General features: G+C 38.4%; 1 protein-coding gene across 1 annotated transcript; it reads left to right on the top strand.

Moving 5' to 3' along the window:
- Positions 1-8,472: 8,472 nt before the first annotated feature.
- On the top strand, positions 8,473-27,633 carry LOC139729493 (41 kDa spicule matrix protein-like). Its single transcript, XM_071640419.1, has 3 exons — positions 8,473-8,618; positions 22,023-22,623; positions 27,472-27,633. Exons 1-3 carry the CDS (start codon positions 8,512-8,514, stop codon positions 27,631-27,633), a joined length of 870 nt encoding a protein of 289 aa, XP_071496520.1. The 5' UTR covers positions 8,473-8,511.
- The last annotated feature ends 164 nt before the right edge of the window (positions 27,634-27,797 follow it).

The following is a 27,797-nucleotide window of genomic DNA, read 5'->3' as shown; positions in this document are numbered from 1 at the left end:
ACGTACCCGATACAGAATAGATGTATCTCTCATCTTGATGATATTCAGTGACTTTTTCTTCAAAAATAATAAAACTAGAACTTTATTATTTAGTTTTTGTACAAACAGTTGTTTCTTTAAATGATAACACTCACTCACAATATAAAGAAGCATTTCTCTTCTCTATAAAATAGAAAAGTGATATTTTCTCAATCAAACTTTATCTTTGCCCTGATAAGGTCTTTATTTTTCCATTTTTCTGTTTATGATGAAGGCATCGGTGAATGATGGTCTGTCATGTTACTTTGTTTATAACGCCTAAAGAAGGAGTATATAACATACCCCGTGAAGCGTGGCTGTAACACCAGCGATAAGATCAGTTGTTTCCGCTATTGTTCGCAGACAACAACAAAGTTCAAATGACCCATTCAAGTGGTGTGGTTTCGCGGGCTGCATGAGCTGGCATTAAGGCGGATTATGTGGCTAAGCTCAGTCGACAATTGTAAAGTGATACCGCATTTATCCACAGACAGATAGCATCATGGAAATAGAAACTTAAAGCCAATCCGTGTCTGCGTTTATCAGATTCTGGACAGTTTTACACACAAGCTTGCACTAAAAGCGCAAATCTCTTGTCCGGATCGAATCCCTCTTAATAGTGTTACAATTTTATAATACGATCCATCGCAATGGAAGGAAAGAAGACACTATTCATTTATGTATCTATTCATTCATATATATATATATTTTATTTTGGGGGGGGGGGGTGGTAATCGATCGCTGAATTCAAACATGGTCAAGGTCTGTCGCGAACAAATTTAATGTTAAAGCCTTGATATCAGACATACAAAGGAAAATGATACCAAGGCCCTGTTTCATAAAGAGCTACGATTGATCTTACGCTCGATTTATTGAAGGTAACTTACTGAATTGTGCGTTAGATCAATGCTGATCGTAAGCCTGTTTTATAAAGAAATTACGCTTGACTTAAAAGCACAGACTTGATAGGAGATCGAACGCGACTTTTTTTTTTAATTGCATCAATGTAAGTTCAATCTTACTCTCAATCTCTATGAACCATGCCCTCGACTCGTAAAGCGATGTAGGCAAAATTTGCAGCTTCAATAAAGGAGGTCGCCATTATAACTCGCATCTGAATTCGCATGCAACTGGGGTCACCTGACGTCACAGGCCAAATTAGCTCATCCTTCCCGGTAGCTTAAGGTACAGGAACCACGCAGGCAGAACAGCTAATTAGCTGCTGTCAAGACGGAGCTCGGTCACCTTCCTTGCCTATGTTTCCAAACTAATTCTTTCTTCGAATCAAATTTATCCCTGCCATTAAACACCATAATGTCAGAGATAGAGACGGTCACGTGTTTCAAAATCTGATTTCCGGAAAATAGGAGATCTTCCGTAGATGTCAATTGATATCGGAATGCCGGTACGTGCTAAATCAGGGTTTGGTTTACACTTTAGTTTTTGCTTGAAACAGCCCGTTCGTTGAGAGCCTATGGTGCTCTCTTAAATGTCACATTATACGGTGAGTTACGTCATGTAAATGAATCGATTGTAGCAAACTGTTGTCGGATAGATCATCATATTTTTAATCTTACAAATTCAAATTCATTTCGAGAACATTGCGTTGTAAGCACGTCTGAACAATATACTATAGCTTGCAATGCCGTGTTCCTATGCAAGTTTTCGACATGAAGAATAGCTAATTATGATGCAATTTTTATTTCAACAATCACAAGTCTACAAAGAAATAAACAACTGCGAGTGCTGTTAACCGAATAAAATCTCATCAATCAGGGACGGACGAATCAATGATGAAACCAAACAATTACATACAAATATCATACATTCTGGACTCCAATTTTTCATCCACAAATCTACATCTACTAATGTCCTTTAATCCAGCAAGTCCTAGAAGCCACGTGGTTTGGTGTGCCTTTTTGTCATAATACATGTATTTACTATTTATTGGGGTTTTTCCGCAACTGACAAGGTATTTCATTTGGGCCTTTTGGATAGTACACGATTGTCTGTATTGTCTGTTGCAGAATTGTCATAATATTCCTAGTTTCTGAATTCATAAACACATTCTTAAAAGTCCTTTAAAGACTGAAGTTAATTTTTCTGTTTGAAATTGGCATATTTTTGCCAATCTCTTTCCGATTTTGTACAGATTCGATGATTTTCACAAGCTCCTATATCACATATATTCCAATTCCAATTCCAATTCCAATTCCAATTCATATTCAAACTTTATTTTCACTTTTTTTGCCGAGAAATTTAGCTGTGCGAAATGCAAAAATTAGGGAAAAAAAACCCTCCCAAATCTTGATGAGTTGATGATAAGGTGGGTTCTGCATCTGTCCACTGCACGTGTTTTTGTGGGTGCTCGCCGATGAGAAGGGAGGCCTGTCCTGGCAATTCAAAAAGTTGCGGGATGGTGGGGGGGGGGGGGGGGGAATACACTAACCCCCATGATCTTTAACTTACCCTCCTTCCGGCATCCGGAGCAGTCTTCCTGTTCCCCCTGAATTCCCCCTTCCCCAAGCCCGATTTAGCCCCCTTGCAGACATGAGGTACGTTGATAGTGACCCTGCTAAGAGGGGAAAACTTTCAAAAGTATCACGGTTGAAGGCTTGAACACTACGATAAGAGCGTTTGCTTCTCATTTTTTTTTCTTTTGGGGTGGCAGTTATTTCAATTGAATTTTTGTTTCTGCATTGTTTGCTTGTAGAAACTTGCTCCCCTCCCCCCATAAAAAACAATAAAAAGCAAGAAAAATGCAAGTAAAGAACAAGGTACCTTACATGGCAAATGTTGGAAATATCATTATGAGACAAGGAAAGCTTATAGTGCCCCCACAGTGATAGTTTCTTTCCCGACTGATCGCACACCAGAATATGAGCGTTTCTCTCCATATTTTCATTTGCTTGCATTTCTTGGTTCCAACAACCTTTTTTTTTATCGCTGAAAATACAGAATTGATAGTATGCAATTTCAAAGAGCAAACCAAGAAATTTGACACGGCAAATATTGACAGTAATCTCTGAATTTATCATAGAGATAATTGTACTACTGAACTAAAAAAAAAAACCACTTTCAGGATCTGACATGATCAAAGTTTGAAGGTGTGACAAACCTTGAGAAATCCAGGAAATTCAGTAAAACTTTATATGTTATTTCAGCTACAATTTTGATCCTGGTTTAGAACCTAAACTTGCAGAGCTGTATAAGAGAATATATCGATGAATTTTTAAGGTTCTTTTTAATAGATGTCAAGTATGGTCAAGACGTTTCTACACTTAGGTTCCGTTAAATGTTTTCTAGTTAACAGAAGCAATAATCAATACAGTTACCGTGACAACCAGTAGCCATTTAACAACCAACCAGTTGCAAATGTATAGACCGATATCATGTTGCCGAGGTAACTGCAGTGATTACGGTTCGCAATGACCATGGTAAAAACATAACCATGCAATTGGCATGGAAATAACTTTCCAGAGGCGAAGAAGAAAGAAATAATGGAAGGTCAGAGACTGTTTTCGATCGTTTTTCATAATGCAAAACTTGATCAGAAGGAAGGAAGTTCAAGGCAATTCGATTTGAAATCCACAAATATCTGTGCGGCAATGAAATCATCATGAAGAGGTTTTTGCCAAAGGAGATGGCGTATGATGTTTGTTTGTTCGCTTGTTTTTCTGGTGTTGTTTCCATGCGTCAAGTTCTTCTGATCATCGAGCTTGTGAAAGACTAAATCGAGAAACGATGGCCAGGTTATCATAGCAACAACTGACATGTTGCGAAAAACGTGCAAGAGAATTTATCGGTGGTCCTACAACAGGAAATCGGGCGACAAATGCTCGCGTATAATCGAGTGGAGAGTGTCATAGTTAAATTATAGCCGGATGCATGCCAAATAAATCCACTGTTAATCAACCTGTTCCGGTTTTGTTGATAGTTTGAAACTGTTTTTTTCATATTTTTTTTTTTCACTCGAACGATTTATTTTTGGATGTTCACTCTTGGCACTAACGGAAAGTCAGCCGTTTTCACTCGTTCGCACTGTGGTAGACTGCCAGAATCCAAGCATTTCACCTATTTAAGTCATTTCGTACGTCAATACACTTTCATTTTACTTGTCTCTTGCCGGGCGGCGTTCTCTCTTCACTTGTGCTCCCACACCATCTTTTCAAGAGTTCTTCCTTCACTTTTTTTTTCTTTTTAGCTATCCCCGTCTCCATCTTCTTATTCTTCTTCCCCGTTTGTAGTTTTGGTCGTCTTATCATCTTTCAGTCTCTTTTCCATTCTTCGTTTCTCTGTCGTCCTTTTTCCTGTTGTTGTTTTTTTCTTTTCTTTTCTTTCGACTTGATTCTTGAATAATGTCTTAGACCGGACAACTGTATCGAATTGTGAAATTGTGTTCTGTTAGTTAGGAAAAGAATAATGGGTTATTGCTTTCTGCCGTCCTATAATTTCATTAAAAAATACTCACACACGACCACCTTGTTAATGACCATGTACTTAACATAACGTGAAGCTACATGCAGACATATTCAAGTTATTTCATACCAGGGCAATACAATGATGCAGTGTATGCGAAGGCTTACACCTTGAAGAGGAACGAAAGCCAGATAGAAATCTGAATCGAGTGAATGCAGCAATATTGACAGAAGTTATCATCGATGTTTAAGGAAATCGAACGATTCGTTGAAAAGTTATGCATTTTCAAAGTTTCGGTACAGCCATCACTGGGTGAGAAGACTACGACAGTGACATCACGTAAGGACAACCATATAAGGAAAATATAAAGAGGTTTTTTAAAGGACACATTCCCCCTACTTTTACTGACTTAATATCAAGGATGAGATTAGTAATCTTGCTGTCTAAAAGAGGTAAGTCAAATGCTCTTTCATTATGCTAAAAATATGAAATTATGTATTCACCATAGGGCTTAATTCATTGCATATTTTCACGTGTAATTCAACTTTATAACTCTATTCTATGTAGTTTCTATAAATGAAAAACTGATGAATCTGTGAGCGCTTTGTACATCTATTTTGAAAAGGCGCCATACAAATTGTGGTCTTGGTTATTACACTGTAAAAACATCGGTGTTAGATTTAACACCACGGGTGTTAAATGTAACACCGATCAAACTTAAATAAAGGACCACACCCACAGGTGTTAAAAATGCACTGTGATGGTGTTGAAAAGTGTTCACCTGACACTTCGTGGTGTTTATTTGACACTGTACCTGGTGTTATTTTGACACTGTACTGGTGTTAACTAAAAAATGACACCACATGGTGTTGATTTGATATTTGTTGGTGTTAATATCAATGCTTTAACACCCGTCCAGCTTCAATAAGAGACCACACCAGCTGGTGTTACTTTGGTGTAAATTTATTTTCACATTTTTTCAAAAATCTAATATTTTAATGTAAAATTCTTGATTGTCTTGTTTAAATTAAAAATCAACAAGAAGTGCAATTACTAAGAAACTCTTCAAAAAACAGTTTAGAATTTGGAAATGACACCCGGAGGTGTTAATTTAACACCATAAATGAGCACCGAAATTTAACACCAGCTCGGTGTTCACTATTTAACACCGGACTTTTTGCAGTGTATAATTCGGTCTGGAATCAAGTCTGAATTGATTCAGCACACTAAAACACGTTTTCAAGGGATTCTCGAAAATTCTCACGTGTTCAACTAACTACCTTCCAATCCATATAGACCCTTTCGATCATAAAAGTCTCGGAGCTATAGTATCCCTTTAAAGCTTAAGGTGCATGGTTCACGTAATGTGTATTCAACACTCCAAATTTTGTTCTTTTTTCACTTATTATTATTATTGCAGAATATAGCGGAGTAGAACTCACTCCTGAAATTTAGAATCCTTGTTATATCATTTTATGCTAAAACCCGAAGTTTGCCTCTCATTTTCACCCTTGACATATCTGTCTTGATCAATATAGCTCATTTGGGGGAATATGTGAACAAAGTGGAAACAAGCTTAACTCAATGCAATTGTACTGATAAAAAGAACAGAGGTTAAGTTTGATATTCTACTTATGTCATATCGATAAGTTTGTGTTTAGCTTTGGTAAAAACTGCCTACCCAAATCGTTCCTAAGGGAGTGATCGTGTATACAACTCCAGCGCATTGATCCGACGGAACCAATCGGTTTTACTTTTCCTTTACTGGTTGATCCGCACTTGAACAAGACATATTTTAACAAGAGATCAAACCATTTCATTATTACTTCTCTCAATGCCACGTAGTATCATATCGATAAAGCTACTTAACAAAGTCTTTATTCAGGATTCTTTGCATTTGCATTCTGTAGTGTGTGTGCGTGTGTGTCTGTGTGTCTGTGTGTCCGTGTTTTAAAGTTTTTCAAAGTTCTTTTTCAGCAATCGCTTGCAGGCGTCTGAATGAGATTAATATGCAAATTTAACGAGATCACGGGCGTATTGAACATTAACTTGAATCCTACTTTAAGGTCATGGGCTGCAGAATTTGTTACCGCAGTTGGCGCTGTTCATTGAAAGAATCCAGGCGTTGAAGTCATCTAGTTACAATTTTCAGAAGAAAGCGAAGTTTGTGAAATCCTTTACAAAATAAGATTAAAAGCCAGAATCAATAGATCTTATCATCTGACAATTACTTTGATCCTGAAAATCATGATCTGTCCATGTCCTTGTGCATGTGTATACTTGTTTTGTGAATGTTTATTGATCTACTATAGCTAGCGTTCTTCATCATCGCTGACTATAAAAACTCGGACTGCAGTAATGTTTCATCTGTTTATCGATTTACAAGTAAACTTTTTGCATATTAAAATAAAAGACTCTAATCGCAAGTAGCAATGTATGAGCATATGAAATGTGCGATCGAAAATCTTATTTGATTTATTCTCTGCAGTTCATTATGTAAACATCCCAAAATGATAGTTAGCAGTGGAGAGACATTATGTAACTAAAATTATATAGCGCTAGAGATGATGACAACATTAATGTGCAATAGCAAATTACATACAGGAATCTCATGACTGATCTACAATGCGATATATGTTGTAAAATATTAACAAGTCAAGAAAAAAAATCGTTTTGAGACAATTATAGTGCAAGCACGCCAAATTAAAAGCAGAAGCTACTCAGAAATGTCATTTCTAACGATATGGACTGAAGGAGTATTGCATGATTTTTCTATAGTACACAGTAAGAATCTATAATGGTTAAAGCGCCTCATGCGCACAAGTTATTTCAACGCTTGATGTTGCGTGTTCTATGATTTCCGAACAGATTGGAGCAAACGGAGGATTCTAATTATGAGAGACAAAATATTTCTGTTTGTCGGAGTTGCTGGGACTGCATGATCCACTGACGTCTGAAATCTTTCACGCGGAACAGTCAAATCCTCTTTTTCCTGAGCCCATGCCGAAAATAACTCTGGTAAAATCTTTTTATCCACAAGGATGTGATTTTTTTGAGAGAGAGACAGGACCCAGTGATGACTTTCCATGACAGACATTTTCGGTTTTTTGTAACATTTTCTTTCCACAAAGGGACAAAGACATTGATTCTTTGGTTGAGTCATTTTCCATGTTTTGTTGTTGTTGTTGTTATTGTTGTTGTTGTTGTTGTTTAGCAAATATAACCCGTTGTTTCCTTGCAAAGGCATGGTATATCCCTATGGTCATTTAGCAGTTCAGTAACTTTTCAGGGACGGACGGACTTTACCAGAAATTCTGAACTCTGTGGAAAACTTTTGACCACTTGAAACCCACGTAACGTTCACGTGTCTGTAAATTTTGTCGGCGTCGTCCTCCCACCACAATCGGTATACTCTCAGGCATTCCATGACGCACATTAAGAGAGAAACTATCGCGTAATCATAAACTAATAACATGACCTTTTCGATTAAAGATTATTTTAAGCATTTATGAACACGGCCTGGGTTAAAATCGTATGACTTGCTTGGCAACCTTGGACGTGTGACGCATTTAGCATACGAAGTGAATTAGGCAACATGTAGCCCCTCTTTTTTTCCTGACCCCTTCATTCCGGCTGATGATATCACAGCCGAATTCGGTATGCCGTAATATAGATCTAGCAAAGATTGGACCATAGTAACACACTCCCTTACTGCAAGTCTCCCCCTGAACCAGGAAGTCGTTTTCATTAAGGGTTATTACAAGCTCACCCCAAAGCCCCTGACTCAGGCTTTCCTTGCGGAGCCCCAGGCGGGCCTGGATGTGCGTCAATCGCCCAACTTTCCTGATTGGCCGACAAGTTCCAGCCCACTTTTTCCCTTCAAGCGCTGGGGACACACCCATGTTGCGCACGCAACCTCCATGGACCCGCCCACTCTGGTGAACGCTTCTTCGGGAAGGGTTGCACTGAGCGAGATGGGGAACAGAGTTGTGAAGCGTTTCATTCTAGTTCTGTAGTGGTTGTGATCGCATCGGGCTTGTTCTCTGCTGTAAGTTATCGTACCAGAACGCCACCATGAACGGAGCAGTGCTCGTTTTCGTAGCTACTTTAGTAGCCTTTGCTTCGGCGCAAGACTGTCCAGCCTACTACGTACGCAGCCAAGATGGCCAGTCATGTTACAGGTATGAAGTTTAAAGTTAACATAAACACATTTTAATACTAAACTACCCGTTATTGATTTTCTTTCCCCAAAACTTTGTCAAACGAGCCTGTAGTGTCAACCAGATTGGAAAAGACACTTTATTCTTTTTTTTTAATTGCATTCGAGGAAGGCTGCAAGTAAAAACACGCAGAACGAAGGTTTGCAATATCATGTGTACGTGTGTATGTGGGTGCGTTTGTGTGTGTAGTCATACCCATTAACAATTATAGTAACGTTACTCTTGCTTGGGGATGGGGTCAATCGTTTTGCGCATGCTTGTATTATGCATAAAGAATTCTGGCTATGCAAAGTTAACACTTGACTCATTGAGTCGGCAGTTCCACCCGTATGAAGTGTGGAAAACATAAAGGAAAGAGAATGAAAGCAAAATGAGAAAGAGAGAGAGAGAGTATGTATGTGTGCAATGGAGGCGATAGAAAATGTATCTAGGAGGTCTCTAACAAGTAGCCATCTCCGCTTGGTGCGACGTACCTACACGGAGGGGACGCTCAACACAGCAGAGTTTCCAGCTATCGATACCAGATCGACTTCACGACAGTATCGACTTGCTATCGGCGCCAAGTCGATACTGCGATCGGACGCCATATTATCGGAAGAAATGGAATCGGTTCCTGCTGCTGATCGGATCTCGACTCGCTCTTTGGGGATGACGACCGGATGACGTCACGACTCCTTCGACTGCTGAAATCATCTACTTTGGTGCCTCTGTTCGAAATGCTCTTGTCACAATTACCATTTTAGTCCTCTTCCCAATTTTTTTAATTGCTTCTTTAAGCTAGTCATGACACTGACAGATCACGAATAGTCATGCCCAGATTGTCACACCATTATAATGAGATTTTCACTTGAATGCATTGCCATTTTCCCACATAATTTTATTTAAGCCAGTAAAATGACTGTCGGGACAGAAAGAATTCAAAAACTTCTTTACAGTTACTTTTTACACAACATTGTATTTAATAAAATGACTTTCTTTTTATTTCATTCTTTGCCCTTAAACAACTCATTAGTTTCCTTCTTCAACCATATGACATAATTTGGTGTTTCAGTTCACCACCTTCATGCACCAACACATTTCAATGTGGACAAACCATTATTAAGAAACCAAAATAAAGGTTATACATCCCAATTTTAAAAAAAGAGGACTACTAGTATACAAAACTTTGTCAGCATTTACAGAATGTAAAAAGCATGACTTTCAAAACTGAGACTCATGTTTGAGCAATGTTAAAACAGGGATGATATCCTAGTAACTAGGCGTTTTAGATGAGACAGAGCTTCGTTTTTTCGAGGAGCTTTTCGACAAACTCAAACGCAAGTCAACTCTACTTCTTCCTTCGCAACAACACGACAACAGAAACTTACAGGCGGCATAAAGGTATGATTTTTTTTAATGAGTGTTACTAAAATTAGAAACTAAACCCTTCTTACAACAATATTTTGTCTAATATCATTATTTGTCAAATGTTTTACCCACTAAACGATGGATTTTTTTTGTAGTATATATTGTCCTCATTTTAATAAACTTACCGTCATTCAATGTATTAACTTTTGATTTTTTTAAAAGATTTCATTTGTGTATCTTATGTTTCTTTGATAACAAGTCTTCTGTATGTGTTCTTTTGGTTGCTACTTTCATTCCATTTTGGTATGAATGTTTCTTTTACTTTCGATTGTTTTCTTTTGTTTGTCTTTTGTTTTTCAATTTTAATTTCACCGAGTTCAATTCGAGTTCTACTGCTGATTGATCTAAGTTAACGAAAATAAGGAGGGTCGGACCCATTTTGAATACAGTTTTGTAATCATTACCTGTTTTGTTTTTTTAAGAAACTTCTGTATTTTCGAAACTAAAGCCTTGTGCAGCTGCCATCAACAATGACAAGGCCAGTAGGCATTTTCAGTTTGAAATTTGGTATAGTCCTCAGTCGACATGTCACACGTCGTACTGAATAAGTTAAAGGTCGTAAAACAGAAGACGCTCTCGAAAGCAGTTCATTGACCAATTTATAAAATCAGTAATCTGTGTTGTCAGATCTAATTGTATTTCTTCACGAGATCAGAGTTTCATTTGATTTTGTAACTTTAATTTATCAACACTTCAACTGTTATCTGAATGAAATGATGACAAAGAGGAGGAAATCAGTCTATTTGATAGACATACAATTAATGAAATCGATGTTTAATGTTTCCACTAGAATAATACAATGGGGAAACTTTAGATTGGGCATCCGGTATTTTGCAATAATGTTATATTACTTACAATATCATGCAAATGTATATGTGTGTATATAAATAGCGCATGTATGATGTGGCTTAGAAGTTATGACTGGAGGTCATATCCTTTATATACATTAACAGGAAATTGAATCACTGTTGGGCACCCGATGACTAAGGCATACACTTATCAAGTGGGGAGGGGGCTAGGAAGGAGCAGGGAAGTGGATATACGTGTACTTTAATTGAGGCTGACCATTATCATACGTCAAACAAACGCGCTCACGTGAAACGTTCAGGATTTTTCCTTATTCATCTTTAGTTAGCTAGTTTTATCATTTTGATCTGTTAATATCATTTCATATGATTTTATCTTCCTTTTTATTTCTACTTACAATATTTCATGTAACTGTATGTCTGAAGTGTTTGCTAATGTTTCTTTATGTTGCATGTAATGTTTTGTCTCCTTTCTGATTTTTGTTGTCGACTAAATCTTCATTTCATATTAATTGTTGTTCATAAAATTTAACGATATGTTAACATTTTCCTTGTTCTATTTATAGTAATTCCTGTAACAGCTGCACTTTATTCGCATGTATTTGTACCCTTTATGCATTGTTTTGAAATTTCTGTCTACGTCGCATGTGTTTTTTGTTGATTATTCGTTGTCTTTCGTTGTTTCTGTTGTTCTTTTTATTCATTTTATAATTGTATTTTCAGTTTTCATGATATGGTTTACTTTCATTTTCGTTTTCATGCAAAGAACTTATATATATTTATATGTTTATATATATATGTGAAAAGTTAGAGTTTACTAACTTTTTTGCAACTCGCAACTAACTGTGCTTCTATTTGTCTGTCGACATGCATGAATTATTTTTTGATTCATCTATTGTTTTATCTTCTTAACTTGTATGTTACTGTTTCCCCTCCTCACGTGTCAATTATATTCTGTTCAATCTTATTCTTTCATTTCGTTTTTGTGTGTGTATTTTTTTGCCTCTGTGTGTTTATTGTGTTTGTGTCCTTGAAAGTATATGTTGTGATATTTAGTGATTAACGTAGTTATGACGTAATTATACGTTATCGTTTTTATTTCAGTCACTTCAATTTCATTGATAATGAAGATTACCTATTTTGTGTGGGGTTTTTTTTCAAAGAAATCATTCTCAAGGAAGACCCCAAAATATGAAGTTGATCTTAAATCTCAAGCTGTTTTCAACACTCTATCAAATGAGCAAAACATTGTTCTCTGCTTCAATACTAAATGCGATCTATCTGATTCATTACTAAATGCGATCTATCTGATTCATTGGCATTATTATGCTTTGAGTGCATATTATAGACTTTACCATTATTTGAATTTTGATAGCATTTCTTTAAAGCGACTGATTCTTTTCTTGGTTTTAGCATTCAATTCACACTGTGATATTCATATATACTGTAAATACCAAGATTGGAATTGAAAACGCTTATTTGTATTTCTATTCAGATACTTCAACCTCAAGCTGTCCTACGAAATGGCATCCGAGCTGTGCGAGATGACCACACCGTGTGGAACAGGCAGCGGCATCATGGGGGCTATCGCGTCCGTCTCCTCTCCGGAGGAAAACCAAGACCTCTACGACCTCGTGGCCAGCTTCTCGCGAGATAACATGATGGAAAACGAAATCTGGCTCGGCTGGGACAGCAAGAACCCGGACAACTGGATGGACGGAACACCAGCCTACCCACACGGGTTCTCCGCCTTTGTCACTGGTGGTCTCCCCAATGCCAATGGTTGGCCGATTAACACACAGAACCCATTCGCACAGCCGCCACGCCTTGTTCCAGTCATGCGCCGCCAAAAGGAAATGACACCGGGTCGCCAGGGGCCGAACAACACGTGGATACCAGCAAGAAATGGACCAGTATGGTACCCCGTCAACCCGAGGGGCCGTTTGCAGGCATTTGTGTGCAAAGTACCAATAGCCAAGTAACTCTTTGTGCCGCGTTTCCTTGAAAGAACAATCCATGCCGAGTGAGACTCGAAACTTTGTTTCCTAGACTCTTTTCACCTGATTTCTTTACTAATGTATGTGTATAGATGGTCCTGGTCTTATTACTGGTCATCGAAAAATCCATCAAATAAGCTTGAAAAGAAGGACCCGGCTTGATAGGTTGTAAATCTAAGTGTTGTATGCTACATTGTGCTGCAGTCCCAGGGAATTGCCCCTTCGAAAGATGATATCCAATGCAAATTAATGTTAAAAGCATCCGGTTCGTGGGAATCTCAGCGTTCAGACGCTTTCGAAGAGATTACATAATACTCTAACCTTTGTATGAAACAGATTCCAAGCTACCATTGCCTTTTACCTACGAGATACTATGTGACACAGATGGTGATACCACTCATTAGAAATAACTAGCACTTGTAGGCATCCTGCAAACGACTAAACCTACGGATGCTCCCGGTTAATTTCCGTTGGTTTATTACCTTTGCAAATACCGAAAAGAACAACAGAAATAAATGCTTACTATGAATGATATTCCCCGTTTTTGTCGACATGACGTTAAAGACTTTGTGTTGCCCGACAGTGATTAAACATGAAAATAAAGTAGAAAGACCGGTTGATATAACGTTACTTGGCAGTGATTTAGAGCAGATATTGAGCTATTTGCTGGCAGATTGGAATGGAATAGAAGAAAAAAGATCTGCAGAATTCACAAACAGAATTGACACATCAACTTTTTGATTAAACTGATCATAATCTACAGCTGTTGTTGTTGGCTATTTTGTGTAGATGTTGTTTGTTGTATCAGTACCATCAGAGACTAATGTTGTCGCACATGTAGCAGTAGTAGTAGCAGAGGTAGCAGTAGAAGTAGCAGTAGTGATAGAAGTCAGGTAGTGGTAGAAACAGAATAAGTAGATAATAGAAGTAATGGTTGCTACTTGGACGAAATATTGACAATGGATTACTATCAAAAGGAAATTGAAACGTCGTGTTTTCATGAATTTAACAGTCAACGTTGCACTCGACAACATCCCTTTTGTTACTTGAAAAAAGAATAAAGACAGTTTATGAGTCAATTGTATATTTTGAAAATTTGACGTGTAAATGCTACACGAAAATGAACGTTTAATCTAAATGAAGGCGAACCAAGTTTGAGTGGTCGCTATTACTCCAAAGAAATCCATCAAAATTGAACTGTAACGATTAGACAACCCAGTCTACCCAAAATTTGTAACAAAAAAAAATGCCACTGGCGCCCCCATCGACTTAGAAGGAGAGAAGAGGGAAGAGGTATTCAGATGGAAACCTCCCAAGTTGAACTACCGGAAGGATGCAGCTCTGTAAACCTGTTTTCGCTGATGGGTGAAGCTCTCGAAAGATCACGTGATTACCTCGAGGTAAGATGTTCAGCAAGCACTCCTTCTTACCTTGAATACCCATGTGTCGATCAAAAACTCGCTCTTCATTCGAGAGTTCTGTAAACGTGTTTACAGTTAGATGAATTTTAGATGACTCACAACGCTTTACATAAAAATCCCCATTTCCTCGATCGTTTAACCTCTCCCTTTTGAATCAGCACAGCTTATGCACGTGATGTTTAACCTCTTTTTGACCCCTTTCCTCATAACTTTCATACCCGTCCTTGCCATAGCCCGCTAAAACTATCCTTTGTATCACTGCACGTTTGGTAAACCCATCCCACCTTACCTTTTCAGTCCCGAGCACAGAACGTGCACCAATCACATCCCCTCTCCCCTCCTTCTGAGACGGATGGTCACGCCCTACCCTACGGCCACGCCCTAATCTCTGCACCACTTGATAACCGATTCCAAGTTTAATACCTTTAATAAACTACGTGTATGTCTATACAGTGCGACTCAACACTCAAAATGCTGCCTCTTCCTAAATCCTAACATTCTAACATTAAGATCAGTTTTATTTGAAGCGGATACCTGATACAGCTATGTAAGAAGATAACTCATTGCCATGTTGCTGCTTGCTCTTTTAATTTTCGACTTTTATTCGCGAATAAGCATTCTATTCCTTTCTAAAAACAACCATGAAAATACCGCAGCTAACTTATAAATATCGTAATTTGTAACTCTTTAAACCAAAAGTTAATTCTACCTATACTTTCCAGATCGATGTTCTCATGTTCTGCTCATGCCATGCTTCCAGCTTTTTAATATGAGTCAAGCCTGAGTATCATGATAGTTACGTTAAGAAGGTGATTCTTAACTTTGAGGATAAGCTCTATGGGGCGCCAAGTGTCGCACGGTCGATTTCGTAACGAAATCGACCGTGCGACACTTGGCGCCCCATAGAGTTTATCCTTTAAGTTAACTCATCCTCGAGATTGAGGTTCACCGTCTGAACATAACTATTATGTAGCAAAATAAATACCATCAATCTAAAAGAGGGAATGTTTACTATTTCATTTAAAGAAAGGCAAAGCTGATATTCTATCGAGTATATAGGCCTAACTGAATAAACTGAAGCGTTCTTGGGTGAAACGCATCCATGAAGAATTTGCGTAGTGTAAACAACAAGACAAAAATTCTGGGCTAAAATTGTACCACTTATTCTTATAAAAGCAGGGAACAGAAAAAAAATGATCCAAGGTCATAGAAATTGACCTTTTAGATTACACTCGTTAAACATGCACACACAAAATGATTATGCATCACTTCTTTATATATATACCTTCACACTCACATTTACATACAAAAAAAAAAAAATCATTCCTGGCTTTATTTCGAAAGCGATTTCTTGTGAGTTTGATAAGTTCTGTTTTCATCGCCACATAAACCTGCAAACACTCAGCACTGCTCAATTAAGTACCTACTCATTCAACCACTGGCTTTACACTTACTTCCATCCGATGACAAAACCTTGATTATCATTTTTGTTTTAATTTCATCCATTCATCTTGCAACTAATGTGACTTCTGAAAGTGACAGTAGTGATGTTTTCGAAAGACACTGAGTTGAAAGCGTGGACGACTAGAAAACTCATGATGGTAAGCAGCGATTGAGTGTTGAAGTTTAGCATTGTTTGTCTCACACCGCACCTTGCACTCCAGCCATTACTGTATCGCACATACTTATCATAATTATACTCATAAATGATAACCGAGATGGCGGACACAAACAATGAGGGCGTCCTCCCGGTGAATCTGGACAGCACGATTAGAGTTCGAATGACGTCTTGTTCGTGAAAAGTGTGCACTAACTTTAATGTACCTAATTTTGTCCCGGAACAGAAAATAATTGTCTAGACTAATATCACAAACACTTCTTATTTCATATCTTGTTCTTATTTGTCTTTTTTAATACTATTGTAATCATCGATATTAATTGTCTATTCTGTAGCACGAAAACAGAGTCAATGCAAAACTGATGGAACGTCGAAAAATTGATTATTATGAGCTGCGGTACGGGGGGGGGGTGAAATTAATCATTATGCATGATCAACCTGAGCAAACAATAAACAAAGAAAACAAACTCATTTTGGTATTGTTCAGTCTTCTTTATGCCTTTCTGATTGTTGTTTAAATCCACAGTGGTTTGGGCATATAACTTGAAATAAACTCATTGAAATAACTAAAATAGTAAACTGTCCATTCTGCAGACATTCCCAGATTCCTGACAGCGGGTGAAATCTTGCAAATGATGTTCGGTAATTACAAGGAAATCGTAAATCATGTCTAATTTATACATGACAATGTGTATCTTGTATCGTTTGATATGGAATGATGATTTAACAATAATATTCACGTGGAAATCTCCATTACCGGCAGTTATGTAGTATCGTATTGAACTACCGTATAATGATCTTTTTTTTTCTTCAAATATTGAAATAAATCCAGTGCGTTTATTTGTCATTGTCCTGTGTGTATTTGTCTTAAGTGTGTGATACAATGCCAGTGTGGGTATTGCTTTGCATGTTTCCCACGCATTAACCCTAACCAAATCCCTTTTGATTTTATCTCCAACCCCGAGGCTCTGCTCTTTTTTACACTAACAAGAATATTTCAACAAAGAAATGCAGATGGTGGTTTGTTTCAAGACAAACTGTTTTGCAGATTGGTATGTGGAAATAAGAGTCACATGTTTGTTGTCGTTCAAGTGACTGCATGTTTCTTTACAGAAAAGTACGTAACATGTTTTCGACCAACTTATTATGCTCAAGAATAAGTAGATTGAGACTGTTGTGGTGGTTGTTTTCGTAAGGGTGGAATTGATTCATGAATGTCGACAAAATGTCCAAATCTTGTTCTGAATTAACATGTATAACCTTTATTCTTCATCTTATATGTTAAATTACCGACTAAAACACCGACTAAACCACCAATACTAAAACTGCATGTCCTATCAGCACCTGGCAAGGATAGGGAAATGTGGTTCAACCAGAGTTATAATAACTCATATAATACTATTCTTAATGGAAATAGATAAACTAGTGAACTTAAATTGAATTGAAAATATCTTTGGGTTCAACACACTGCGCTGCCACTGCCAGTCAAGGCGTTTGCAACTCATTTGGACAACCAGAAGTCCGTTTGCTCTAAGCACTTTTTGTGCAAACCTTTCTTTACTTTATGACATTCCTGTAATGTACGGATTGTTCCTCCAAGAAAAAAAAAAGCAATAACAAACAAATAAAATGGAAAAATTGAAGCAGAAATGTCGTAATGCAAGCGCCTGTCAAGACAATACTGCAGCACATGCCGTTTACGAGAAATGAATGTACAGCCTTACCTCTTTATATAATTGCTAATGTCTCATTTTCTTGAATGGGAATGAAACCTAAAATTTATATAATATATGAATTGAGTAACTGCTGCAATATTAGTAGAACATATCACTTATGTTTGAACAAAATGGGACAATGCAACATTTTTTTTTAATGAAAAGTGACGTGTATAAGTTGCATACACATTCCCTCCTTAATACTGACATAATTATGTTAATTGTAATATAATTTCCCCTATTTTCTGAAGAAGTTCATTGCAGTGCTCCTGCACTATGCTAGAAAAATGAAAATGTGTGGAATTATTTTTGCATTTTCTTTATATTGTTGTCCTTGCGTGACGTCACGAAATGTAGTATTCTCCTCACCAGTAGTAACGTAGTAACGTCACTGACTTGTAAAAACTTTTGAACGAATTATTCGACTTTCCTCAAACTTTCACTGGATGTGTTTTACAAATTTATTACTGCGTTAACTCAATCCATATATAAATTCATATATATATATATATATATATATGTATATATACATGTATGTATGTATATATATATATATATATGCATATATATATGTATATATACATGTATGTATATATACATGCATATATATATATATATATATATATATATATATGGGTATCATTCTCCTTCGGGACATTCTAATTTAACACAACAGGGAGGTGGAAGTTCTCTTCCACCTCCCTGAACACAAGTAACCCTAGCAGAACTTCCAAGAAGTTTTATGTGTTTCCTTCTTTTGTTTTAGCGTTATCGCTAACAACGCGATGCGTTATAACGTTATTTTGGTTATCGCCTCTCATTAAGCACTGAGTGAGCTGATGCAAACTTTGTGGAGGAACTTTTTGAGAAAGAAAGTGTCATTTCGCATAAAATGCGAGCACGGTACCATACTAAAAAAATATTTCGATCGAAAACACTGTCCAGAGAATGCTGATAATGCTTGTAAGAAAACTGCATTAGACAATTATAGCCATGGTGTGTAGTACAATACAGGTAATGGTAGATGATATTGTTATAAAAGATAAGGAATGATGTCATACAGAGAATATAAAAATTAAACATCAAATGTCAAATACAAAATCAATTATAATTTTTGTGAGGCATATGCACTTGATTTGACCATTGTGATGACCTCGTTATTGGACTAGTAATTGTGCGAAATATTTTCCCGTTTTATACAAATAGGAAAGCTTTTCCCCCTCATAAATATTCATTGTTTCTTTATGATCTCACTCTATCCGCCCAGGTACTTCAACTTTCGACTTCCGTACAACTGGGCGAGCGAGTTTTGTGAGATGGTGACACCATGCGGAAACGGCGAGGCTGTGATGGGCGCGCTCGCGTCGGTCAGCTCTGCTGCAGAAAACAGAGAAATCTACGATTTGGTGGCCAGTTTCAATCAAGACAATGTGATGGAGACGGAAGTTTGGCTTGGATGGAACAGCATGAACCCCCTTATGTGGGAGGACGGTACTCCTGCTTTCCCCCACGGCTTCTCCGCATTCGCTAGTGGCCGGTGGCCGATTAATCCCCAACTCCCGCACACTGCTCCACCTGGTATTGCTCCCGTCATGAGGCGGGAGATGGATATGATTCCGCCCCGGCGCGTCCCCGGAGGCGGGGTAATCCCGGGAGGTATGGGACCCCTCTGGGATACGTCTGAGGTCGTGGGCTCTTCTCACGCCTTCGTGTGCAAGGTTCCAATTGGTAAAGTGCTTCTCGGACCGACACAACCATCCATCCCGCCCACCGGCAACCCGAGCCTCCCTCCACAGCAACCGCGTCTCTATCAGTAATCGGTATCTTCAGAATAGACGTGCAAAAGAACAATCATCCCTGAAATGCCTCGTGGTAACTCTTTTGAGGGGAAGGGAAGGAACTTAAAGTTGGACTTTTCCAAGGAAATGAAGACGGGGACAAACATCCTTGCACATTCAAATCAGATTCCTCTGAAGAGCCTTAAATCAATGACGACCTTGGACTGAATTCGACTCTAAAAACAAAAAAAGAATGTTGAGCATTTTGTGTAATGAAATCATGTTATGCTCAGAGAGCATTAAGATTCCCTTGTTGTCGACCTGCTTGAATGATAATGTTCTCTAAGTGTTTTTCTAGCAGCAAGAACAGTGTCGTTAAATCTACATGGACAATTGACATCTATTTTTTTATAATTATCTAACGAGATCAAAGACCGACGAAATCGACAAAAAGTGTTGAGTGTAAATATCACAATACTGTCCAAAATTTGCTACAATAAAAGATTTTAATGCCTTAATCCTCTCTCTCTTTTGTTTTTTATTTCTTGAATGTATATTTCTGGATTTTGTGAACGAGTTATCTGCAAATTCTCAGAGTAGAGATACACAGACAAAAAGAGAAAGAGAACAGGGTGACATCAAAATGAATGGAAAGAACTAGATAAAGCCCATACCATTTGATCGCTATGACAGTGCTTGAAGACTGTAGAAAACACATTCTGATTACACAAGGCAAATAATATCATGCTTTCCGTATCTGGGAGCGGCGCGGGATGGGGATGGGGTATAACAAGCTCATGCAAATTCATGAAGACTGTTCAACAGGGATATAGTGAGAACTTGAGTCGTATACGTCATAATGATCGTAGCAGTAGGTTAAGTTGCACTCTTCCAATAGATGAACTTCGTCAAACGTTCCAAGAGCGTCTGCTGCTAATTGCTTGACACAGCGTTTTATTTTTTTATGGAAACTTAAGAGAAATAACATACAACAAGTTTAAAAAGACGTATCTCATGATTTAGAGGGGAAAAGACAGATACAGACAGGATAATCGTTAGGCGAGATCGGAGAAGGCGAGATGGTTAGGCAAACTTAGGGACCAATTACGAGTCATCATCACATTAGCATTGTTATCGTCATTAATATTAATTTGAAATTTGAAAAGCATAGTGAATACAATGCGGGTAATACAAATGTAAATATACGATGATATTCAAAGGAATAATCTATGCATTCAAACTTACAGGATCATGACATGTATAAGACAGCGCTAGGTATCTATGAGAAAGTGGAAAAGAGAGTGAGAGAATATGAAAGGAAAAATTGCGATTGAATACAACCATAATAACATGCATATTCTCATCCACTTACTCATCTACTAATAAAGTACCATGTCTAGTCTTGAATCCGGGCCTTATCCAAGAGTTGAGTGCTGAGGTAAGCAACACTGTATGCATGTTTATCGAAGTCTGCACGATATTTTCATGAGAGCTTTAACGAAACCGACGTGAACGAGACAATCGTGAATGTCAGAGATTTTGCTAGCAACGCGAAAACATGCCCATTGAACAAAAACCGTTTCTTCTACAGTGGCACTTCCTCTTCAGTCAGCGAATAAACACGGCCTGTAACAAATTTTCTAATTTCATACATTTCTGCTCCTTCCTCCTTCTGTAACAACCATCAGCTGCCAAATAACCTGAAGTCTTATATCTATTAATATTGTTTGTTGTCATTATCAATGTGATGATACCTTCACTCGCAATGATGATTTGTATGTGCGAAAACTGCTGCAGGACAAAGAAAAAAAAAATGATCCTTTTGCTTCGTTAAAGCAATCCGAAATATTTGCTGGCGATGTTTTTGAAAAGTTGTAATGTATCTATCTTTGCGTCGCATATCGAGTAATTCAGAGTCTTGTTTTTGCAGAGTCTTCGTTGAAAATAGTGGACATAACTTCCCTTTCAATTCTCAATTCAAATGACAAAATTTTACCCTTCTCACTTCAATTGTTGGTGCATGTCACGAGTTCGACACCCACGAGTCATACAGTTCCCGAGTCATACAACCCACGAGTCATACAGCTCCCGAGTTATCCAGCCCACGAGTCGTACTATCCACAAGTCTTTCAGCCCATTGGCTTGACACTATTTACGTGAAGGACGCCCACCAGCCTGGCATCAAGTAAAACGAGCTGTACGAACCACGAGCAAGATACCATCGGCAAATAAGGCCCACGAGTTCGACACTACACAAAAAAAGCCCACTAGCCCGGTATTGCATCATTGGCTTGATTTACGCAGTGTCGATTTCGGGGACCTTTTTGCCTAATGTCACGCTCGCGGGCCTCATTTGCGTAGTGTCGAGCTTGTGGGCTTTAGTGATTGCTGAGTGTCCAGCTCTTGTGTATGTGGGCCCGTTGCTTAGTGTCTATCCAGAGGACCTGTTTTACTTAGCGTCTAGCTATTGAGCTGTGTAATTCGTGGGTGTAAGGCACATGGTCCTTTTTTTTCAATGTCCAGCTCGTCACCTGTGTAACTCGTGGGTGTCGAACTCGTGACCTGTGTAACTCGTGGGTGTTTGTTCCGAGTGATTTACTCCGTCTTTCTTCTCTTCATACAGATATTTCAACATGCGCGTGCCGTACTTCATGGCAACGGAGTTCTGCGAGATGGTGTCGCCTTGTGGCAACGGGCCCGCAGTCATGGGATCACTCGCCTCCGTCGCTTCGCCGCAAGAAAACATGGAGATTTACACACTGGTAGCCAGCTTCTCGCAGGATAACCAAATGGAGAACGAGGTCTGGCTGGGATGGAACACCCAGAACCCCCGCTTCTGGCAGGATGGTACCCCAGCCTTCCCCAGGGGATTCAACGCTTTCGGCGGAGGGCGCGTTGGTGGTGGTGGTCAGCCAGGAAGGGGCTCCTGGCCAGTCAATCCGAGGGCGCCCTTCTCACCACCCCCAGGACGCGCACCCGTCATGGTCCGTCAAGCTGGTCAACCACCTATTGGGCCCCAGTGGGTCCTGACCGACGTCACGCAGTTGAGAGCATTTGTGTGTGAGGTGCCTGCAGGAAGGGTCGTTCCACCTCCCCAGGGCGGCGGGAATCAACCAGGCTTTAACCAACCGGGATTTAACCGACCGGGAGTCAACCGACCGGGATTTAACCGACCGGGGTTTAACCAACCCCAACAGCCGCGTATGTTACAGGACAACATCAACGTATAGACTTACCTCCATCATTTTGTTGACTGGAAATAGCGTTCTTGTATGAATTGACAGTGTGACAGAGATGATGGATCTCCATCAACTAAACCATCGCAATGATATACAACTGTATACATATTTTTTTTTAATGATTACTACTTATCTCTGGATGAAAATGAGAGTCATGTAACAGATATTTTGGAAACCAGCACTTCACATAGGGCGTCTCGAAATTCGTATCTTTTGTTTTCTCCTTATTCAAACAGTGATCTGCACATCCTTTTTAATCTATTTCTTGTGTAGTATTTTCTCTCTTCTTTGTCTCTGTTTTGTCTCTCTCACATGCCCTGTACAGGCCTACGACTGCAGAAGAAATCTTTTCAAAGCATTGTGAAATATAGCATCGATCAAAATTAATTATTCATGTAACTAAGACAGAGAGAGAGAGAGAGAGAGAGAGAGAGAGAGATCTGAGTGTTCAGCAGATCTCTAGGAATCATTCACTGTAAACAAGAAGACGTACTTGCGTTATTGCAATTCATTGGCTTATAATGCAGTTTATTAAACATGCAGTGAAAACAAAACGAAAGAACTCGGGAGTAAAGAGGTCGCAAGCTTTGATAACAGTGTTTACTTTCAGAAAATTTCAGATTTCACGGCTACCACACGCCATCAACGAGAAGATTGTTTCCCTGCCAAAAGACGATGTAATAGCAGCAAGATACAATATTATTTTATGATTCAACGGAATAATGTGAAATAAACTTGTTATATAAAATGTCAACAAAAACTTCCAAGCGTCTCCACATTTTTTTTTTTTGAGTGTGTATGTATGCAGTACCTTGAACAACACGAAATAAGCATTGTATTCAACAGGTACAGATTATCAACGGGTTCACTGGAAGCGATGTCCATCCTTTTCGGCATTTTTCTAAAATGTTTAAAGGAATGCAGAGGAAAAATATGCGTTCATTTCAACAAACAATGTGGGGTTCATAACATATATCAATTTCGTTGCATTTTGTTTTTAAGTGCCAGAAGTGAAAACATTTGTCTTGCATATAAACAACAACAACAACAATAACACACACACACACACATACACACATATGCAATTTTTTAGTCATCTTTATTTGATGTCATACAAAATTTAATAGCCGCAAAAATCATGAACATTTACTTGATGTGTATAAAACATGCAAATGAAAAGTTGAAATAATCGCTCGTCTTAAAAAAGATCCACATAGCTCATCTGCTCATGATACAAAATTCATTTCTAATAAACGAAATCAGTTATCAACATAAAATCCGTCATTCCCCTTCAAACTTCTCTTCACCATGCTCCCCATTCACTGTATAAATGATATGACATATATATATATATATATATATATATATGTTTATTAGAAATGAATATAAATATATAAAACACGATTACTGAAAAAGTAATTGTGTATGGAATGAAATACAATGTATACATATATGTATATATGACCATCATACAGTGTATATTATATATATATATATATATATATATATATATATATATATATGTAAAAAGAGCCTTATTTGATTTCCGTCCATACACTATAGATCAAAAGCATTTACCTGAATGCGTATAAAGACAGTTAAATCAACGTTTCAGTATCGCCAGCGATAACTATTTTGTGAAAACTATAAGATACATACCTCATAATACATGAGCCATTTCTACATGATCAAATAAGAAATCAAAATATATTTTCTGAAGGGTTTTGCTTTTAGAGTGTTCGTCTGTCCTATTTGCTTTGTGTAATGACCCTTAATTGATTCCCCCATGTGTATATAGCCAGAGTTAAATAAAGGTCTCTGTACATGAGATAAAGATTGAATTTCTCAGCCATTACTTGAATTTAGAATATCTGGCAGTAATATTATTTGGTATAGGAACGATAAAGAGAAATCATCATTGATTTTTCAGCTGAAAGGGATTTGCGGGAAGCTCTAAATCACGATATGCGGTGTAACCAGTGCGCAAGTATGCTATTGTAATGGGTCATTCATTAAACTGCGTTGGGGATACTAGTATCTACAAGAATGAAGAGTCATCTGTGAGGGAAATTGGCAAACCCAATATTGACAGAGACATAATGAGTTAAGCGCCCTCTGTAGATGAATACGTACGTGCGATGATAATGATAACGGCTTTTCAGAAAACACATTCAACACGACATGGAATCATCCTTCGAGCCTATTTCTTTTTTTTTTTAAGAGTACAAGCTGTGAAGAAAGTATATGATGATAAATCGTAAGCATTTCGTACAGACACAGGAGATGATCCGTGAGTTACCACACGACGGATTGTCTAAATATAAGATTGGAAAAAAAATATTGCTGAGGGCTGAAATAGAAGAGGAGCTAAAATTCGAGAATGAAAGGTCGGTTTCCCTCACGATAACGGATGACAATGGACAGCAAATTGGAAACTGATAGATTTACTGTAATCATCGCTTCCATGCCTTTCCTCAAATGTATGTCATCATTTCTTTTCTTTGCAATCATACCATCTACCGACGAAATGGAACGAAACATGAAGTCCGCTGATAGTCTGTTAGTGTTCACGTCTGTATGGATTGCCGTGTGTGTGTGTGTGTGTGTGTGTGTGCAGTTCAACAAATTTAAAAGGTATGGTGAGGGCGAATAGATTTGTATTAACAACTACAAATTGTACATAAAGCATTATCCTGTAGTCTTTTAAATATGGGGAGATTTTTAGGGAATGAGGTTCATAAACGTTTTCTTGGCCTTTCTATTATCTGAACAGGGAAATAAAATAAAATGCCAGAGTGGGCGAAAATGTCTTTTTAGATTGTCTTCAGTGAAAAAACTATAGCAAGGTGAAAGTACTACCCATACTTTATCCCTTTCCTATTATGTAATCCGTACTACAACGTTTACAAATTCGGACCCGCGTGACAGACATAACTACTGTGTATGAGAGTATTGTGTGTGTGTGTGTTTGTGTTTGTTTGTGTGGTTTGTTTTTTTGTCTGTGTCTGCGTTTCTGTGTCTGTGACACGTCACTGAAACTGCCTCAAAAAGTTGTCGAAATTTCGAATTTGAAAACATCACATTCAAGACTGGAGATAGCTAGCAGGAAGAGGAAGAATCACCATCATACTTTATAACGGTAACATGATGACATGATGACATAAATGTTGCATATTTCATGTGTCTTCTGTATGGTTGTGTTGTGTGTGTTATAGGAAAATTATTATGAAGAGGACCCGAGGATGTAAAACCTTGCAAATAAAACAAAAAAATCACCTCAAGGGCGGACAGACACAGAAGTAAGTTGGTGCACCATTCCTGGCAACGCCTTACAAAGTGACGACACAATGCACTTTATACGGACGTGGCTTTCTTGCCCTGATGATTATCCCTTCACAGAGGGGTAAGAGTTGTAAGGCGATTTGTTCGGAAGGGGATTACATGACCAGACACAATGGGTACAATGGTGAAGGGTCCTACCAGAAAGACGTATGGAGAAGCTCCTTGCGAATAAAGACCCGATGATGAGCTATTGATCCAAAATCCAAAAGGCGCTGGTCCATTGAACACGGATCTCCGCTGGCTGCCGACGGGGCTTGCATGGCCTCCAGCTTCTGTCGTGTGAAGACAAAAAAACGCAATGAACAACATAGTACCCTTTTCCTTCCTCCATGAAAATGAGTACAGCGTGGCCTATTCATGTCTCTTGGTTTTTCACTCCTCTCGGGCGTCTAATTTATAGACATGATTTGTACCGTTTTAGATTGGCAGCTGCCTGTCACGTGTCAATTTACACACGTCACTTCTTGTTTTTACTTAGAAGGGAATGTCCAAGCACAGAATATCTTGACATAGAAAATGTTCTGATGAAACGGAATCCACATTCATTACCCTGTATTATAGGCCTTACAATTCCTTGTACAATCCTTTCAAGCACTGGTTGAATTTGTTTAATAAAATCCATCGATAGCTGCTGATTGAGTAGACTTTATTTCCTTCCTTCTTCTGTATATTCTGCCTTCTTCAATCCTGAAGATTTCAGCGTTGATGAAACTATTTCATCAGGCCTTGACATTTATCTTAAGGTCATACTACTGCATATACACATGTGAGCCATCTGTTTGTGGTATTCTGACACACCGCTGTTGTGATTTAACTTTACCTTTTTCAAGGAAGAATAAGGGGAAATAAGGAAAAAATGACGTGAAGCAAGAGGAGGAGGAATATGAAAAAGAAAAATCTTCAGCAGCAATGAGAGTGTGATATTGGTTGATGATTAAGACTCACAACTCTTCCTTTCTCACCTAAACTGGGTGAAGAACGGATATAATGAGTTCTTGCCACACCCTGAATGCGAACTTCACGCACACAATCTCACATAAACAGAGAAACAAATAGCAACATGATGTTAATCATTAACAAGAAAATGTTACTGTTTCTTTACAGGTGTGATGTACGCAAAGAACACATCAATGTACAAATTCAATGGGATATTAAAACAACATGTCATCAACAAAATTGTAACGTTGCTCTACAATACACTTAAGTATGCAGACTTGCGTAAACTCTCGTCACCCAGCTTTGCAAGACGCCCGCAAAATCAAGACGCGCCCAAACTGATTTCGATCGAATTCCTTTTATTGAACCTCTTTTCTCTCTCTCTCCCTCTCATAAGTGTGTTATGTTCGTCCTTCGAGTCCATTCACAGATTAATCGAACGAGGCCTAACCGTGAGAGATGATAGTCTTTTCAAAACGACCATCCCAAACTATACCCAGGCCACACTCGAGTATATTCTACGCGTATTAATTTACTTCCAGCTCCTGAGTGCAGGTTGCGGACACTCACGTACGCTTTGACATCCGGCTGCACACGGCCGCCTCCCACTGCGCACGGTCAGCTCTTCCAACGGCGCAGTGTGAGAAAGTGGACCAGTACCATTTCGACTCGGTCATCGACATGAAGACCACTAACTGCCCGCCGAGGGACAAATGACCCTCCTGTTATAGTCACACCACTTCTCGGTATTGAATCCAAAAACTGTTACGGGGGAATTCATTCTTGGCAATGTTGTCGTCACCTGTAATTCCAAACGGTATAAAAAGCGGTAGATCCAAATTGAAACGGTCATTGTGTGACGGAAACATGAGCGGCGAGTG

The sequence above is a fragment of the Diadema antillarum genome, unplaced genomic scaffold (genome assembly GCF_040938485.1).
Source record: "Diadema antillarum isolate AM-2024a unplaced genomic scaffold, OU_Dant_1.0 seq00000243_RagTag, whole genome shotgun sequence".
NCBI classification, from domain to species: Eukaryota; Metazoa; Echinodermata; class Echinoidea; order Diadematoida; family Diadematidae; genus Diadema; species Diadema antillarum.
The sequence above is the reverse complement of the archived record's forward strand: the minus strand, read 5'-3'. Positions and strand labels throughout refer to the sequence as shown.